At 40.3% G+C, this 17,398-nt stretch overlaps 1 protein-coding gene across 1 annotated transcript in view; it reads right to left on the bottom strand.

Annotated features, from left to right (window-relative positions):
- COL13A1 (collagen type XIII alpha 1 chain) overlaps positions 1 to 17,095 on the bottom strand; it is a 154,052-nt gene extending 136,957 nt beyond the window's left edge. Inside the window, exons 1-4 of the mRNA XM_058187686.1 lie at positions 17,092 to 17,095; positions 15,151 to 15,177; positions 10,359 to 10,394; positions 5,678 to 5,704 (exon numbers count right to left, since the gene is read on the bottom strand). Coding sequence (XP_058043669.1) covers positions 5,678 to 5,704; positions 10,359 to 10,379 — 48 coding nt within the window. The 5' untranslated portion in view covers positions 10,380 to 10,394; positions 15,151 to 15,177; positions 17,092 to 17,095. The remainder of the gene's footprint in view (positions 1 to 5,677; positions 5,705 to 10,358; positions 10,395 to 15,150; positions 15,178 to 17,091) is intronic.
- Positions 17,096 to 17,398: the final 303 nt, after the last annotated feature.

Below are 17,398 nucleotides of genomic sequence, written 5' to 3'. Positions count from 1 at the left end.
GGAATGCATTTGCAGTGAAGTTAGGGTGGGAGTATATATAAAAGGTAAAGGTTTCCCTCGCACATATGTGCTAGTCGTTGCCGACTCTAGGGGGCGGTGCTCATCTCTGTTTCAAAGCCGAAGAGCCAGCGCTATCTGAAGACGTCTCTGTGGTCATGTGGCTGGCATGACTCAACACCAAAGGCGCACGGAATGCTGTTACCTTCCCACCAAAGGTGGTCCCTATTTTTTCTACTTGCATTTTTATGTGCTTTCGAAACTGCTAGGTTGGCAGAAGCTGGGACAAGTAACGGGAGCTCACCCCGTTACATGGCAGCACTAGGGATTCGAACCGCTGAGATGCTGACCTTTTGATCGACAAGCTCAACGTCCTAGCTCCTGAGCCACCGTGTCCCTTGTGGGAGTATATATACTTCCCAACAAATGTCTCTCTGTGCTAGCAGCTCAAATACATTGTGCAACTACCCTGCCTTTTCTCTCCATTAACAGAACTGATTATTGTAGGAAAGAAAAGATCGGAGAAAGGAACACGCAAGAGGGTAACACGGAACTTTTCATAATCCCCATTCCACTAATATAAATTCACACGTGAGGCTGTGCTTTTTCATAGGAAATGCTTCACATGGAAGTGCTCTATAGCAGGGATCTCCAACCTTGGCAGTTCTATGACTTGTGCTATGCTGGCTGGGGAATTCTGGGAGTTGAAGCCCACAAGTTGTAAAGTTGCCAAGGTTGGAGACCCTTGTTGTATAGCACGGGTGTCAAACTCAAGGTGTCACGTTGCCATCACGTGACGTATCGTGATGTTTTTTTCCCTTCGTGGAACTGAGGTTGACATGGGTGATGCTTCTGGCCCACGGGCTGAGAGTTTAACATCTCTGCATAGATTTTTGTAGACACAGACAAAGGGACAAAATAACATGATTCTAGTTTGGGAAAAAAAGTTGGACTGCACTTGTGTTTTTCTAACTAAATGGACATTTGCAGGCCATTCTGGAAAAAAAAAAAGCTTCATTTCAGGATATTTTTATTTCAGGTGGTGGACTTTACAGGCTGCATTTTGTTCAAATACTGCTCACCTGCCTGGAACCCTCACTGTATTTCAGACATCATTACATTAGAGAGGGTCCAGAGATATTTTACTAGAAGAGTACTCAAATCTTCTGCTCGAAATAAAATTCCCTATACCACGAGGCTTGAAATTTTAGATCTAGATAGCCTCAAACTATGTTGTCTATGTTTCAACCTATGTTTAGTTCATAAGATTATTTACCAAAACGTTCTACCTGTAAATGAGTACTTTAATTTCAACCGTAATAACACAAGGGCCATCAATAGATTTAAACTCCATGTAATTCGCTCTAATCTTAATTGTAGGAAATATGACTTTTGCAATAGAGTACTAAATGTCTGGAACACTCTACCTGATCCTGTTGTTAGCCTCTCTAATCCCCATACCTGTTACCTTAAACTGTCTACCGTGGACCTTTCATGTTTCTTAAGAGGTCCCTAAGGGGTGGGGGTGCATAAGCGCACCAGCGTACCTACTGTCCCTGTCCTACTGTCCCCATTTATATGTAATTTATGTGTGTTTACGGCTATGTTTTGCCTATTTATATCCTTTTTTTTGTGCCAATTTTTTTCATGCGTTCATGTCTATGTCTATACTGTTACTTGTTTCCTTGTACTTGTTTAAAAATTATTATTATTATCTTTATTCACTAAACATGAAACTCAGTCAACTGAACATTCAAAAAGGCATCACAAATATTATTGACTGGTGCTAATGGTTGATACGGGTTGCTGCCAGCGTCCTAGGTATCACCCAAGTACCTTCTTAATATGTACGATGTTCCAAGCATGCAGTTTTTTGCAGTTCTGCTGGTGTTATTGCAGGAAGCTGCAATTTGTTGATGTATCTTATAAAATTCTTGGACATGGTACCAAGTGCCCAGATGACAATTATTAAATAATAATAATAATAATAATAATAATAATAATAATAATAATAATAATAATAATAATAATAATAATAATAATAAGTACTAGGGGAGTGCCCCAAACCAGAAGGAGACAGGTTTATGTTAACTAATTGGTGAAACGAAAGAGATCAAGCAATTTAACAGATTATGTAAAAAGGCAACCTATTTCAAGTCCAATGGAGGAATAAAGTTCACATTGTGCTTGGTATGATCTGAAAAGCTATCGACTCCCCTCTGTACAACTACTGCTTTGTTCTTACTCCTCATGGAAGGAAAGATGCTTTTGCTGTTCATTGCAAAATGTTTTGGCTCTGATAAGGAAGGCGCAGATACGCAGTTTATTCTTGATAGTTGCGACAGAAATGCAGCTGTGGTCTGAATAGCATATTAAGGTCCTCTCTCATTTGCTTTCCTCAGTTAGTTGATGAGGCTTTCCTCACAGACAAAATATAAAAGTTTGCATCTGGGATTCTGGGACTCTTACTCAACCAATTGTGCCGAGGTGAGGCTGTCTAGGACGCAGCTCAGTGGCGGGTTTCAAATTTTTTACTACCGGTTCTGTGAGCGTGACTTGGTGGGCGTGGCTTGGCTTGGCGGGCTTGGCTTGGTGAGCGTGGCAGGGGAAGGATGCTGTAAAATCTCCATTCCCACCCCACTCCAGGGGAAGGATATTGTAAAATCTCCATTACTACCTTACTACAGGGGAAGGATACTGTAAAATCTCCATTCCCTCCCCACTCCAGGGGAAGGTTACTGCAAAATCCCCATTTCCTCCCGATCAGCTGAGACTCGGGAGGCAGAGAATAGATGGGGCCAGGGCCAGTCAGAGATGGTATTTACCAGTTCTCCAAACTACTCAAAATTTCCGCTACCGGTTCTCCAGAACTGGTCAGAACCTGCTGAAACCCACCTCTGATGCAGCTGGTAGAGTTAACTACATCTCCATGTGTCATTTTCCTGGACTCTCCAAGCACAGCTGTTAGCCATGAAACTGAAAACAGTTCCAGAAAGTATCAATAAGACCAGCTGCTGACAGTGGGTTTACCTGACTATCAGTGCAAAGAAGCTTTGGCAATGTTAGTATAAACTATAATAAACAAATCAAAATTTCTGAAGCTTTAGATCATCTCTGGGCTTTTTCAACACTATATATATATATTTGTTTTCTGAGGTTTTTGCGGGTGTTTGTATGTAGGTTTTTGGTTATTCGGGTTTTCTCCCGCGTAAAATTGGAAGTGTCTTGGCGACGTTTCGACGAAATCCCATTCGTCATCTTCAGGCTAGGTGTCTACAGCTTCGTGCTTCTAGGAGAAATATATATATATATATATATATATATATATATATAGGTCTTTGGTTGTTCGGGTTTTCTCCCGTGTAAAATTGGAATTTTACACCGGAGAAAACCCGAACAACCAAAGACCTATATACAAACACCCGTGAAAACCTCAGAAAACAAATATTGCACCTCTACGGGGAGGAAATCCACCATCTGACCAGGACCTATGAAAAACTAGAAGTCCAAAGAGCTTCCATTTTATGTGACCTCCAATTTTACACGGGGGGAAACCCGAACAACCAAAGACCTATATACAAACACCGTGAAAACCTCAGAAAACAAATATATATATATATATATATATATATATATATATATATATATATATATATATATATATATATATATATATGTCTTTGGTTATTCGGGTTTTCCCCCGCATAAAATTAGAAGTGTCTTGGCGACGTTTCGACAAAGTCTCATTCATCGACTTCAGACTTCAGCTTCGTGCTTCTAAAAGCAATGCTCCTAGAAGCACGAAGCTGAAGCCTGAAGATGACGAATGAGACTTCGTTAACGTCGCCAAGACACTTCTAATTTTACGCGGAGAAAACCCAAATAACTAAAGACCTACATATATATACATATATATATATATATAGGTCTTTGGTTGTTCGGGTTTTCTCCCGTGTAAAATTGGAATTTTACACCGGAGAAAACCCGAACAACCAAAGACCTATATACAAACACCCGTGAAAACCTCAGAAAACAAATATTGCACCTCTACGGGGAGGAAATCCACCATCTGACCAGGACCTATGAAAAACTAGAAGTCCAAAGAGCTTCCATTTTATGTGACCTCCAATTTTACACGGGAGAAAACCCGAACAACCAAAGACCTATATACAAACACGGGTGAAAAACTCAGAAAACAAATATATATATATATATATATATATATATATATATATATATATATATATATATATATATATATATATATAGGTCTTTGGTTGTTGGGTTTTCTCCGCATAAAATTAGAAGTGTCTTGGCGACGTTTGACAAAGTCTCATTCATCGACTTCAGACTTCAGCTTCGTGCTTCAAAAGCAATGCTCCTAGAAGCACGAAGCTGAAGCCTGAAGATGACGAATGAGACTTCGTTAACGTCGCCAAGACACTTCTAATTTTACGCGGGAGAAAACCCAAATAACCAAAGACCTACATATATATACATATATATATATATATATAGGTCTTTGGCTGTTCGGGTTTTCTCCCGTGTAAAATTGGAAGTGTCTTGGCGACGTTTCGACGAAGTCTCATTCGTCATCTTCAGGCTTCAGCTTCGTGCTTCTGGGAGCAATGTGTGATCGCAGCTGTTTCTTCCTTTTAATAAGTTAAAAGGAAGAAACAGCTGCGATCACACATTGCTCCCAGAAGCACGAAGCTGAAGCCTGAAGATGACGAATGAGACTTCGTCAAAACGTCGCCAAGACACTTCCAATTTTACACGGGAGAAAACCCGAACAACCAAAGACCTATATACAAACACCCGTGAAAACCTCAGAAAACATATATATATATATGTATATGTATATGTATATGTATATGTATATGTATATGTATATGTATATGTATATGTATATGTATATGTATATGTATATGTATATGTATATGTATATGTATATGTATATGTATATGTATGTATGTATGTATGTATGTATACACCTTTGTATATATATTTGGCCTTTATGGTTAATAATGGCCTTTGATAAGAGAGCAAAGTCTTTTAGGGACAAATCCAGATTGTTTACATCGCAATGTTCTGGAAATTGCAACTTCATTCTGGAAAGTCTGTCTAACTAGCCTACAGCCCGGGGAAGTTTACAGGGTATAATAATAAGAATAAAAAAAATCAAGATTGTGACCATGAGGTTGGGATTGAAGCTCCACCTTTTTTTTTTTTTTTTTACTGATGATCTCCCATTCATGTATTACACTGGTCTGATCATGCTTAGCTTATCAAGATTTTTTTATTTTATTTATTTATTTTGTCGCAACATTATATATAAACACATATAATGAAAGAAAACAATAGGACAGGAACAGTAGGCACTTTTGTGCACTTATGCACAAAAGCAGATAAGTGCTTTCCTTTGTTTTGGCCCTGATTGAACAGCAATAATTTCTTGCTTACTTGCTTATTTACAGTCTTTGGGCTAGATTAGGATGGAAACCAGGCAAATCTTTGGTTGCCCAAGGCTAGGTCTACTTCTCAGGGCGATCTCGTTCAGCTCCTGGTAGATGTCTCACCTGCTGCAATTTAATTTGTAATGGCAATCTGTCTAGTGTTGATGGTCCACGGCTATTGACACACCCCTTCTGAAGTGGTTAACTGGAAAAAGCTGACTCACCTTCTCTCCAAGTTGACCCTTGACTCCCTGGGCCACCATTATATCAGTCGCAGCCACATGCAACAGGGTGAAGGGGGAGAGAAAGAGAGACACAAAACATAGGAGTCAGTGTTAAGGCACACTAAGCACGAATAAACACTCATGCCAAAAAGAAAAACGGAAAAGAAAAGATGAAGACTGAGTCATGCATGGTTTAATGTGGACATACAAGCATGGTGAAGTGTGACCCTGCTTTTGACTTTTCTTGCACTTAAATCACCTTCAAAAATTCTTTTTTTTAACATTCACTTTCACAGTTTTTATTAAGCAGTTATATAGGGAAAACCCCTTCACGGATCACTGCCTTGTCATGGCAAAGGGGCTTGTGTAGCTCCATGAAGCTATGAGCTATGCCGTGCAGGGCCACCCAAGACAGACAGGTCATAGCAGAGAGCTCTGACAAAACGTGATCCAGTGGAGAAGAAAATGGCAACCCACTCCAATATCTTTGCCTTGGAAAGCCCACGGACAGTATCAAAAGGCAAACAGATGTGATGCTGGAAGAGGAGCCCCTCAGGTAGGAAGGTGTCAGGTCAAAATATGCTACTGGGGGAGAGCAGAGGGCTAGTACTAGTAGCGCCAGAAAGAATGAAGCGACCGGGTCAAAGCCGAAAGGACACTCAGCTATGGATGGTTCTCCCAGTTGCAATGTATGGCTGTGAAAGTTGGACCATAAGGAAGGCTGAGCACCAAAGAATTGAGGCCTTTGAACTCTGGTGTAGGAGAAGACTCCTGCGAGTCCCTTGGACTGCAAGGTGATCAAACTGGTCAGGCCTAGAGGAGTTCAACCCTGACTGCTCTTTAGAAGGCCAGACCCTGAAGATGAAACTCAAATACTTTGGCCACCTAATGAGAAGGAAGGACTCCCTGGAGAACAGCCTAATGCTGGGAAAGATTGAGGGCAAAAGAAGAAGGGGACGTCAGAGAATGAGGTGGCTGGATGGAGTCACTGAAGCAGTCGGTGTGAGCTTAAATGGACTCCGGGGATGGTAGAGGATAGGAAGGCCTGGAGGAATGTTGTTGCGGAATGTTGTCGGTCAGACACAACTTTGCAACTAACAACAATAGGGATAAAGAAATCTAGTTTCTGAAATGTACTTTTTACACTAGAACATGATTGAATTTATATGTGTGTGCATCTGTTCTCTTAATGTTATTATTATGTTGTTGTCTGTTCACATTAGTGTGAAGTCACAACTGGCAGTTCTTTAGCTGGTATTGGCCTTCATACACATCAAGTTCTTCCCAGGAACAAGAAGCTAGTGTGTCATAATATATCAGCATGTTCAGGTCTAAGTAGTATGGCCTTTTGCAGTTGACATCGAAATGTTATCAATATTTTTCTGTCAAAAAACTGAAATTGCATGTGATTGTACAACAAAAGAGAAATTGTGGAAGAAAAGCATGTTTCATGATCAGAAATGCTTCTAAGAGATCATTTGTATACATAATTGTTGGCCTATAGATTAAAGTGGCTGAGTCCAGGGACTGGTTTGTATCATGGTGTGCTATGTGTCCACATAATATTATGAAGATGAAAGAATATAATACAACTGTTAGGAATAAACTAGGATGGCAAAACATGGAAATGTTAGCAAGAGATTTATAGAGAGTTAGCTAGATTTATCTAAATCTCATTTTATAAGCCACTAATGCAAAAACTGGTGGAAATCTAACAACTATCATTGGCCCTTCTATTTTCAGGAACAAGTTGCTATTTTGAAGATGGTGTTGCTTAATTAGGATGTTTCCAATTCTTGTTGGCCAAGACAAGGAATGTCTTGGAATGAAAAATAAAGCCATTTTTAAATTCCCCCTTAAGTGTGGGCATTTTAGTGTCCAACAGGACAAAACTGGATAATATTACTATAATTATAGACTCCCAAGGAAAATGGTGACTTGGCACCCACTAATGGTATTAGTAGGACACCAGCCATTTCTGTTAGGTATTTATGTATCCATAGTAACCTCAAAGTAAATTGATGGTGAACAGGGAAGGCTCCTGCTTATGCAAAACTAGTGAAAAATCCAAGGCATCCAAATTAGGTTGGAACTGAATTTCTCAAGGAGAGAGCTACCAAAAGATCCCTGCACATATTGCTCTATAATCTTAGAGCAAAGTCCATTTATTAACTGCCTCCCCTCATACATATCTATCATATTTTAATGTTCTTAGTAGGTTTAGAATAACTTTTCAGGAAAGTTCCCATTAGGAACAGCATCTCATGTTACTTGAAGTGATTGTAGGCTTTGGGGTATCTTTATTATCCTACATAACTAAAAACCAGTTTTTCCTCTTCTGAGTAGAAACCACTCCCCTCAGCAGGGCTAGCTTTATATGAAACAGAACATTTAATTGCCCCAATAAAAGGGGATATGTGTGTGCGTGTTTCTCTCTCCCCCTCTCTTTAGCTTCTATACATGTGTGTGGTCTTCAGGAAATTGGAGAAAAGATTCAGGCCTACAATAATAAGGTACATTGCTTACTGCCCTGAAAGTTAGAAACCTTCATTAGAAGAAGTAGGATAAAAATAGATAGATTAAAAAATATATCCATTTTCTTATTTCCCAGTGCAAGTAGATGCGTGGTGGATCAATAACCTCTATCAAATTTGTGTTCAGTGCATCTTGTGTTAAAATAGAGGTTCACCATTGTAAACATATTTTGGTTACAAAAAAATGCGAAAGTTTATTCTTCCATCTTTAGTGAACATTAGAATCAGGAAGACGGCTGACTCCGCCAACTTCCTGACCTTTGAACCTTTCGGTGTGAGCTGAAGACATATTTATTTATTCGCGCAGGACTGGCATAGAATTTTAGATTTTATTCGGTTTCTAATTTTTTAGTGGGTTTTACTGTTTTAAATATATTTTAATCTGGGCCAAATTTAATAAGTTTTTTAAATATTATTTTATCTTGTATTTATTCTGTTGTTCTGTTTTATTTGGCTGTAAACCGCCCTGAGTCCTTCGGGAGAAGGGCGGTATAAAAATCTAATTAAATAAAATAAATAAATAAATGCTAAAAGCATAGAACAAAGTTTCTCAACCACTGCTACTTTAAGATGGATGGACTTCAACTCCCAGAGTTCCTCAGCCAACTGACTGGGGAACTCTGGGAGTTGAAGTCCACCTGTCTTAAAATGGCAGAAGTTGAGAAATACTGGAATAGAAGAAATAGCTAGAGAACAAGTTGTGGAAGCTTCTTTTGGAGGTGATGTAGAGATAAAACAGATGTTAATTGTTTGTTAAAATGTTTACCACTACAATGTTCCTAATGGTGTTTTGTTCCATTCTAACAATGTGCTTTCTTCAGCAAAAGTCATGCCTAAAGTGATTACTGAATGTATTCATTTGAATGCACTTTTTCTCAATTCTTGAAATAAAAGAAGAAGATATAAAGGCCTTCATTCTGTCTAAAGGCCTTCATTCCTGTACCAAATCTGCTACCAAAAGAAGACTTCTAAAGAAATAATAGTGTTGGAAAGACTTTCTGTGACTTATGCTGATTCAATTCACTCATGCCCTCGTTACTTCCCGCATGGACTATTGCAATGCTCTCTACATGGGGCTCCCCTTGAAGAGCACCAGGAGGCTCCAGCTAGTCCAGAATGCGGCCGCGCGGGTGATAGAGGGAGCACCGCGTTGCTCCCATATAACACCTATCCTGCGCAGCCTGCACTGGCTGCCAGTAGCCTTCTGGGTGCAATTCAAGGTGTTGGTCACCACGTTCAAACCGCTCCATGGCTTAGGACTGGGTTACCTACGAGATCGCCTTCTGCCACTGATAGCCTCCCAATGACCTGTGCGCTCCCACAGAGTGGGCCTCCTCAGGGTGCCGTCGACCAAACAATGTCGGTTGGCGGCCCCCGTGGGGAGGGCCTTCTCTGTGGCAGCACCGGCCCTATGGAATGAGCTGCCTCTGGGGTTGCGCCAACTCCCTGACCTCCGGGCCTTCAAACGTGAACTGAAGACTCTACTATTTTATCGTGCGGGACTAGCCTAAATATAATTTTAATTGTAATTTTAAACGGGTTTTAAGTTGGTCTTTGACCGTTTTAGCTGATTTGGCCATTAAATATTTGGTTTTAATTTGTTTTTAAAATTGTTATTTATATCTGTACTTTTAATATGGCTGTAAACCGCCCTGAGTCCTTCGGGAGAAGGGCGGTATAGAAATTAAATTATAAATAAAATAAATGTTCGTTTTATGCATTTAACAGAATAAGAGATTTAGAAAGGGTCCTTGGAGGTCTTCTAGTCCAACCCCTTGCTCAAGCAGGAAACCCTATACCATTTCAAACAAATGGTTATCCAATCTCTTCTTAAAAACCTCCAGAATTTCAGACTAGTATTGTTCACGATCTATCTAGGAATCGTATTTCTGAGTAACAGAAAGTTTTTAGTTGCAGTAGTACATATAATTGTCGTTAAGGTGAAATAAATATGAAAACAAATTAAGCTACCATTGTGCGCATCTTTGAAGTCTTGGAGAAAGCTTATCAAACTAACTAGGGATTATTTCTGATTAGACGTAGAACCAGTAACTGAAATTTTCTCTGTCACATGTATGTAGATCAGTTTAGTAGCAACAGATTTGGAAGCAGTGATGACAGATAAATGTAAGCAATTTAAGACTTACCGGCTGCCCACGGATTCCCATGGCACCTTTGTCTCCCTAACAATTAACACAAAATCGGAGGATAATTGGCAATTGACCACATGTAAGGATTAAAAAAAAATGACACAAATTCATTCAAATACGAACATTTAGACAATTATATTGATTACTTTGGATTTTATCCATAGGAGTATGTGTTTGGAAGACCACTGAACTGTTTATCAACTGCCATGGTCTTAACACAGTAAATCTATGTATATTTGTATAACAATACAAGTTTTTGCATCAGAGGTATGTGGTTTTTTTTCAGTTTTTCTCTTTTTATTGTAATTTATTTATTATTTATTTTAATTTTTCTGTAATAATTTGGACCATTATTGAATACATTAGACCATTAATTATTAGTTTAATAATAATAATAATATTGTCCAATAATAGTATCCAACGTCTTTTCAATCATCTCATATTATTGCATTCACAAGCTGCAACACTGCAAGATGCTTATTCGCCAAACATCTGGATAAAATCCTGTCCCACATTGTCTGCATATATTCGTAAGTCAGAGGGTTACAGACTTGTTCTTAGTCTTTCTAGTAAATCTAAATATTTAGAGATTGGACTGGAATATTGTTATGTGGATCAGATATTTATATAACAAACCACATGGGGTTTGTTCAGGAAACCCTGCCAACATTCAATCAAACAAATTTTTGTAACCATAAGACTTACAAGCATGCCAGAGGAAAGGAGGAAGGAAGGGAGGGAGGGAGAGATGAAAGAAGGAAGGAAGGAAGGAAAGAAAGAAAGAAAGAAGGAAGGAAGGAAGGAAGGAAGGAAGGAAGGAAGGAGTGAGATGAGATTAGAGACATTTTGATTTCTGCATCTCATATACATGCTGGGCTCAAATGGAATCGAATGATACCTGCATCCTTACTTAGAGCATTAAGAATAAACAATACATTCTTATGAGAGAAGGGTGATTATAAACATGATAACAAGAAATACATTCATTTATGAGTAAGACGTACGACCCTACAGTAAAGTGCTACATATTTCCTAGAATAACAATTCAACATTGCCTGTCTAGTGATCTACGATATCATGTTTATATCATGTTTATCACCAGAACAGCCAAATAGTATACAAAATAAAAAGGTCTATATTTTGCTTTCCTTAAGGGTTTTAGGGGATATACTTTGGGTCTGTGTTGTTTACTTGCTGTTTAGCCTTCAGAAATTATCTAAAGATATGAATCAAACTATCCAATGAATCGAACTATCCTTTTCTTATCTTTTTAAGCTGAACGGTTACTTCGCGAAGCTGAAGATACTTTTGATTCGTGGTAATAATAAAATTTGTTATGGCCACTAGATTCATAACACCATAAGAACTTAATGTTGAATGTTTCTACTGCCTGGGAAAAGAATTATCTTGTATTTATTGACTCTGGAGAAGACAGAGTCTAAAATACAGGACATAATACAAACAAGCGTTAGGAAATAAACAATACAACAAATGGTTGATATTTGCATGAGGCAGAGACTGAGGTGCTGGATTAGAATTAAGGACAAGAGTGTTCAAACCTATTTGTAATCGCATCCATTTTAGTAAAAACATAAAATTTATTACATATGTACAGTTTCATTTTCTCCTTACTATGTAGGACAGGGGTGTCAAACTCAAGGCCCGGGGGCCAGATCCGGCTTGCAGGATGCTTAGATCTGGCCTGTTGGGGCCGCCCTGGAAACAGCGAAGGATGGGCCCACAATGCCTCTGCCAGTGAGAAAAGAGTTCATGAGGGTTGCAGGCAGCCCTCCCGAGCTCTGTTTTTACTGGCAGAGGGTTGCAGGAGGCCGTCCCAGCTGAAAACAGAGCTCATGAGGGCTGCGGGCAGCCCTCCCGAGCTCCATTTTCGCTGACAGAAGGTTGCAGGAGTCTGTTGCAGCCTAAAACAGAGCTTGGGAGGGCCAGAGGAAGCCCTCCTAAGCTCCGTTTTCACTGGCAGAGGGTTGCAGGAGGCCGTCGCAGCGGAAAACGGAGCTTGGGAGCCCATTTTCTCTGGCAGAGCACTTGGGTCACCACAGGCGCCCCCGACATGAATGACATTGAGTTGGCCACACCAACTCTGCCCCCCACAAGATCAAACACAATCCTGAGACCAGGGGTGAAATCCAGCAGATTCTGACAGGTTCTGGAGAACTGGTAGCAGAAATTCTGAGCAGTTCGGAGAACCGAAGCAGAAATTTTGAGTAGTTGGGAGAACCGGCAAATGCCACCTCTGGCTGGCCCCAGAGTGGGGTGGGAATGGAGATTTTGCAATATCCTTCCCCCAGGAGCGGGGAGGAAATGGGGATTTTGCAGTATCCTTCCCCTGGAGTGGGGTGGGAATGGAGATTTTGCAGTATCCTTCTCCTGCCACGCCCACCAAGCCATGCCCACCAAGCCACGCCCACCAAGGCACACCACGCCCACCAAGCCACGTCCACAGAACCGATAGTAAAAAAATTTGGATTCTACCACTGCCTAAGACGGCCCTCAATGAAATCGTGTTTGACACCCCTGATGTAGGATATTCAGATTCTTCAGTTCCACATGAAAAGGAAGCTGTGGAAGTTGCCTATGCTGAAACAAAACATAGGCCCTTTGCTCCTCTATGGAAAGCTAGCAGAGCATGAAAGCAGGCAGAAAACAAATTAGTTGGTATAATTTCTCTGATTTTTATGTATCTGGTTTTTGTGCTGTAGCGTTCTGAAGAATCAACATTGGCCTTCTGCCACAGGTAGAAAATGAACAAAAAAGTACAAAGACCCAAGTCTCTAATTTCCCAACAGTCTGACCTCCAAGTACCTCACGCAAGGAAGGGCACTTAGGGGCAGAACTGGGAAACTCCTCTAAGATGCTAAATTTGGATTTCCACTCAATGTGCTAGCCATGTCTGCAAAACTAAAAAATGGGGAATACGTGAACCTCCAGATCAGTGGTGGAATTCAATTTTTTTTTACTACCGTGGCTTGGTGGATGTGGCTTGGTAGGCATGGCAGGGGAAGGATACTGCAAAATCTCCATTCCCACCCCACTCCAGGGGAAGGATATTGCAAAATAACCCATTCCCACCCAAATCTGGGGCCAGCCAGAGGTGGTATTTGCTGGTTCTTTGAACTATTCAAAATTTCCGCTACCAGTTCTCCAGAATGTGTCATAACCTGCTGGATTTTACCCCTGCTCCTGATATTGTTAAATTCAAATTCCTATCAATCTTATTCATTGTGATCAGTGATCATCGATACAATCAGCTGTAATGAAATATTTTATATCTGATAGACGCGAGGCTCAGATATAGATTTAATTCTTAACACTCCCATAAGTATGATGGATAGGTTGCTAGGATGCTAATGTCCGAATAGGGAGGCTGGCCTCTTGCCTCATAGCAATTTTCCTGTGGTTTGGTTTGGGCTAAACCCATCTTAACATCTGATGGTTTTTGTTGGATGGAATTTAGTGACCTTAGGAATTGAAGAAAAAATAACCCAGACCACTTAATATCTAATTAACAGGCATCTCCTTACCACTTAGATAAAACATATTCAATCTGTTTGCTGTCTAGTACAGTGTAACCCATTTCAGTCCATGTCTTTTCTTCTCTGATATTTTGACATTTTGTCTCTATGTACTTCAAGCCACATTTTCTCCCTTCATCTCCTTTTGAATAGGCAGAGAAGGCATGATTGAATGCAGCTACTACAAAAGGATGCCCCCAAATATTCAGTTAGTCCTAATTAAAATACTGCCTGATCACTTATTTATTCTCCATATGGATCATCCTAGTTTGCCGAGATTTATTTATATTCTGGTATCATGAAGTTTATATTCCCCCATGATACGACTGTTCCAAAGAATCCGCAAATCATTTCCATACCCGAAATAATATTTGACCAGGCTTGCAATAACTCACGAGCTAAATCTGGAAATGCTGGAAAATCTAAACTTCTTTGGCTAACTCTTGTCTGACTTGCAATATTCTCTGATGTATATCCTTTTCATGAATGTGCCCTTTCTGTTGTGGGGCTAGATTGGAGAAGCAAAACCAGAAGTGGGACAGGGCAGGAAATACCTTGAACAATGTAAGTTCTTAGGAAAGTCATTTCTTTGAAAGAAGAAAGCGAATGCAATGGCAGAATATCATATTCTGAAAATCACTGTCTGATAGCAAGCCCAATTTCTAAAAGTTAGCCCTCTTTGCAACTCAGTTTTAAAACCCTCATCCTAAATCTTGCTCTCTATTTATAACTTGTACTCAGGCGTGGGCTTTAAAAATTTTAGCAAGGGGTTCTCTGCCCGATTGCTGAGTGAACATGGCCATGGTGGGTGTGGCTTAGTCAGCCTCCTGTACCATGGGGGGGGGCATTTTTGCCCTCCCTGGGCTCTGGAAGCTTTCCTGAAGCCTCCGGGAGGGTAAAAACAGCCACTGCAGAAGCTCTCTGGAGGCCAGAAAAGGACCCTGTTTCCGGTCTTCTCGAACTCCCGGGAGGCCCATTTTTCGCCTTCCCCGAGCCTCCAGCACGTGCCCTGAACTTACCTGCATCCAAAACAGGAGGTGTGGGGACTCCTGGGAAGGGCGGGATAGGCTGGGCAGAGCCAGCCAGGAGTGGGATTTGGGGGTTCTCTGAACTGTACAGAATCTTAGCTAGAGGTTCTGCCAAACCCCTACAAACCCCCAGCAGCCCACCCTGCTTGTACTCTAAGTCTGTAGTATAGATTGCAGGTGTCAATAAAGGAAGAAAAGAAAAAAAGAAAAAGAAGAGGGGAGATTTACCGGAAGGCCAGGTCTTCCTGTAGGACCCTGGAAAAAAACAACAACAACAGACACAGAACAAAGGAGATGATGGCACAAAGAACAATGGATCCGAATAGTGAAACAATTACTGAGTTTGATTTTGGACTTCTAGGATGCCACAAAAAGCCCGTATCTGATATTTGTTCATTGTTCATTGGCATTTCTAGTTGAGCGTTTATAGGTAGCGAAGTTGCCAGGTTGGCTTAGCCAAGCTACTCCCAGTTGCAGTAAGAAATGCTAGGCTAGTTTGATGGCTAATCTAATTCTGTACAGACAGCTTGATATATCCTAGTGTTCATACTAAGGTTAAGGGAGGAGAAGTGGCGGAACAAATATTTTGCTATGGCCAAAAGCTCATAACATGAAATAGCCTGCAAAAATAAAGCATCCAGACTTCCAGTAGTCTCCCTTCCCACAAATCAGTATGTTATAATTCATTTTTATCCTGGGAGTAACTCACATTTGCATCAAATCATCGTACTGTTTAGGAAATACTACACTTCATTTAATATTTCCCCAGGCAACCTGCAGCTACCATCTACTAAATTACAGAGGGCACCTCTGGGCTACCGCATCACTCCTAGCCCCCATCTTTAACATACCCTGTAAATTAGGGTAGCACCATTTGCCCATATGGTTTCTGCCAGAGGATACTAAATGCAGAAAATATATACTGCATGAAAAAAGTTCCTGGCTCAACTTCCAGGCACCACCCTTTTTAAAAGAATATATCAAAGAACACAACTGGGAAAGAACTGAAGAAGTTGCTCTTAATGGATGCTGATGGTTATGGAGAAGGGCAATCAAAAAGAGCTCAAACAAATATATGAAATCAGAAAGGAAGAGAATGACCTCCTAGAAGCAGTAAAGGTAGCCCTTGACTTACAACCAGAACGGAGCCCCAAATTTCTGTTGTTAAGTGAGTTTTGCCCCATTTTACCTTTCCCACCATGATTGCTAAATGAATCACTACAATTGTTAAATCAGTAACACAGTTGTTAAATTAATCTGGCTTCCCCATTGATTTTGCTTGTCCGAAGGTGGCAAAAGGAGATCACATGACCCTCGGATACTGCAAACCGTCACAAATACATGCCAGTTGCTAAGTAATTTTGATCACATGACCATGGAGATGCTGCTATGGTCACAAGTGTAAAAAACGTCATGTCTTAAAATAAAACGGTCATGTTTTGTAACTTTGAACGGTCACTAAATGAGTGGTGGTATGTCGAGGATGACCTGTATGCTTGATGGCAACATCTCCTGCCAGGTATGCATTTAGCACTAGCATTAAGGAGCTTACAGGTGGCTGAATGGGTAACCACGTTTAACAAACTGTCATGGTTAGCAACAGAATACTTCATCCCAGTCCTATAATGCTCAATATCACTACAGTTTGACAGCACTAGCACTAGAGAAACTCAAGCACAATATACTTTAGGCCAGGGGTCTGCAAACTTGGCTCCTTAAAGACTTGTGGACTTCAACTCCCAGAGCCAGCAAAGCTGGCTAGGGAACTCTGGGAGTTGAAGTCCACAAGTCTTAAAGGAGCCAAGTTTGCAGACCCCTGCTTTAGGCAATAATGAAATTGATATAGCAGATTCTCAAATGTTTGTTCTTTTGACCACACAAGTATAAAATGCTTGTTTCTAAACTCTCAACGATGTTTTTAAACAACTCGTCAGTCCTAAGTTGACCTCAGAGAAGTCAAATGCTTCTTTTCTTCCCATAATGGAATATGTTGCTATCCACTTGAAAAGGAAAAGATGCATTTGTGAATCTAAATGGCAGTAAATGATTAAATTAGGGTTGTTTTTTTGCTTCCTGATTTAAAAAAAGTTCTCTCCCTTGCCCCAGGGCCCATTTATTTTTACCAGTAGATGCGTTCTTCACAGCAGAGTCAAAAACTGTGGTACTTACGGGAGGTCCTGAAAGAAAAGAAAAATACGGACATAGTTGATATTCCAAATTCAGTAACACCATTGCTTTATGTAATAAAGTTTCCACAACATCTCAATCCATTTTCATTTATAACAATCCAGATTTACCCAATGTATTACAGAAAAATAGAACAGAACACATTTCGGTACAGCCGGAGATATATATATGCTATATATATCCTGCTGATATATATATATATTTGTTTTCTGAGGTTTTCGCGGGTGTTTGTATGTAGGTCTTTGGTTATTCAGGTTTTCTCCCGCGTAAAATTGGAAGTGTCTTGGCC

This window comes from Ahaetulla prasina, chromosome 6, assembly GCF_028640845.1.
Source record: "Ahaetulla prasina isolate Xishuangbanna chromosome 6, ASM2864084v1, whole genome shotgun sequence".
NCBI classification, from domain to species: Eukaryota; Metazoa; Chordata; class Lepidosauria; order Squamata; family Colubridae; genus Ahaetulla; species Ahaetulla prasina.
This window is presented reverse-complemented; position numbering and strand designations above follow the sequence as displayed.